Raw genomic sequence first — 2073 nt, forward strand, 5'->3', positions numbered from 1 at the left:
AGCAGCAGCCAGGTACTGCTAACTGATCAACAGGACAATGATCCTAAACACAGCAGCAATACAATCTTACCTTGAAAGCTTCTTTCTTCTTGCTGATGATCTCCAGGTTGAAACTGGGTGTAGCAAACAGCAGAGCATCTCTCTTGAGTTCAGGAAGTTCTCTCTCTAAGGTCTCATGTAAGAGAGAGAAGTCGTACAGGTGGAGCTCAAAGCTGGACACCAGGAAGACCTGTGGCGACTTGATGCCCAGTCCTCTGACTCCTGTGTCACAGAAGGAAAACATGATGTGACGATCATAAATATATAATATAAAATGCTAGCTGTTCTTAATATTAGTTACAGAGAATTATCAGTTGATTCAGCTTCAGTTTCCTGCAACCCTGTGGAATAGCATTGTGAGTTTCAGGTTATTGTTTAGTCATTGTTTCCAACAGGTGTTTTCTCTCTTTCTCTCTCTCTCTCTCTCTCTCTCTCTGTATGCCAAGAGTGAATGAGACATCGATTTTTTATATACCGGTATATATATAAATATTTTTTCCCCCCATTTTATCAGGTTTATTTGTAAAACTCATAGTTTTAGTTTTTATTAAACGTAAAAATTTCTCTTTTGAAATTGCAATCTGGTGGTATCCTATACCTGAGTCAAAAAAACATATCCAATAATCATTTCATACATTAATTGGCAGTATGAAGAACTCAGATGATCATGTCCCAACAGGTTTATTTTGTTCATAACCAAAGGTAATGAATCTCAGAACAATTATGCATAGTTAGTTGTAATAAAACATTGATTTTTTTGTGCTTTTTTTAAAAAATCCTCGTGTTTTGCTAAGAAACTATGAGATGGAGGGGCATGGAGATTGTTTTTGGATTCTTAAAAAAAACCCATAACATATAACAAAAATATCCCATGCAGCTGATTTTTTTTCAGACTTATGTTATTTTGCACCTGAATGAGGTCACTCACCTTGAATGCAGTCTTCTCTGATTGTTGTCAGAGTCCTCTCTTCACTGAAGTCTCTCTTTCTTCTCTCAGCATTTATATCGTTGTCAATCTTTGAGCGAACAAAATAGAACTTTTTCTTCATCCTCTGAATCTCCTGAGCGAGTTTCACATCATTCTCTTTGAACCGAGCAGCTGAGATGATGATGAAGAAGTCAAACTTCTCAAATCCAACAAGCTCCAGGTATTTATCAGCTGTAAACTTGGTGGTGCCGATTCCAGGAAGATCCCATAAAGTAACATTACGATACTCTGGATGGGGGTACGGTGTGACCTCTGAGGTGGTTTCTACAATGCCGGTCGGAGCGGCTCCCTCATCTTCGTCACTGATGCCTCTGAAGGCATTTACAAAGGTGGATTTGCCAGAACCAGATTCTCCAGTGATGGCGATATTTAGTGTGATGTCGTCCATCCCCAGTGGCTCCTTGACTATTCCAGCAGCTAATGGTTTGTGATGGAGTTGTAGAGCTTTAATTTCTATTGTAACTGATTTACAGTCAGTTTGAACAGCCACCCTGATCCTCGATAACTGCAGTAAGAGATATGTAGAAAGTTATTACACAATTGGAAAAATAATAATACCTATTTTTTTTATTTCAGTTAACATACAAAACTGTATGATGTTAAGGGCATTTCAGTGTATTGAAATGGCCTTAATACATTTCCATACACTGAAAATTTAAAGTTCTTAACATTTTAGCTCTTGAAATTTCCCTGCAGGTCGACTGCCATAATACCCGAGGAGCTATGAAGACAACAAAGGAGTGTCACTGCTGGAGCTGTTCCAGTGATCACAGGTAATGTGAGGTCTTTGGACAATAAGATCGAGGAGCTTACTGAGCTGATTAATCCCTAGCGGGAGCACAGAGGTTACATTCCCAGTAATTAACTGTAGGAGTTGTTCAATCAAATAAATATACCTAAATCAGATGGGAATAATATAGCAGTGTTCGCTTTTTAAACAAAGTCTTGTTACAGCTACACAAGGCAGGATTCATATATTTCCAAATTCCTTTGGAAAGATAAACCCCCGCGTATCAGCTTAAAAATGCTACAAAGAACCAAGGATA

The 2073-nt window shown here is 38.3% G+C and overlaps 1 protein-coding gene across 1 annotated transcript in view; it reads right to left on the reverse strand.

The window, feature by feature from the left end:
- The window catches only part of LOC102198988 (interferon-inducible GTPase 5-like), a gene marked incomplete at its 5' end in the record, with an annotated part of 4134 nt that extends 2602 nt beyond the window's left edge, over positions 1-1532 (reverse strand). Inside the window, 2 exons of the mRNA XM_005755462.1 lie at positions 71-261; positions 968-1532. Coding sequence (XP_005755519.1) covers positions 71-261; positions 968-1532 — 756 coding nt within the window. The remainder of the gene's footprint in view (positions 1-70; positions 262-967) is intronic.
- Between the last annotated feature and the right edge of the window lie 541 nt (positions 1533-2073).

This window comes from Pundamilia nyererei, unplaced genomic scaffold (assembly GCF_000239375.1).
Source record: "Pundamilia nyererei isolate P.nyererei 1_Seehausen unplaced genomic scaffold, PunNye1.0 scaffold01570, whole genome shotgun sequence".
In the NCBI taxonomy this organism is placed as follows: Eukaryota; Metazoa; Chordata; class Actinopteri; order Cichliformes; family Cichlidae; genus Pundamilia; species Pundamilia nyererei.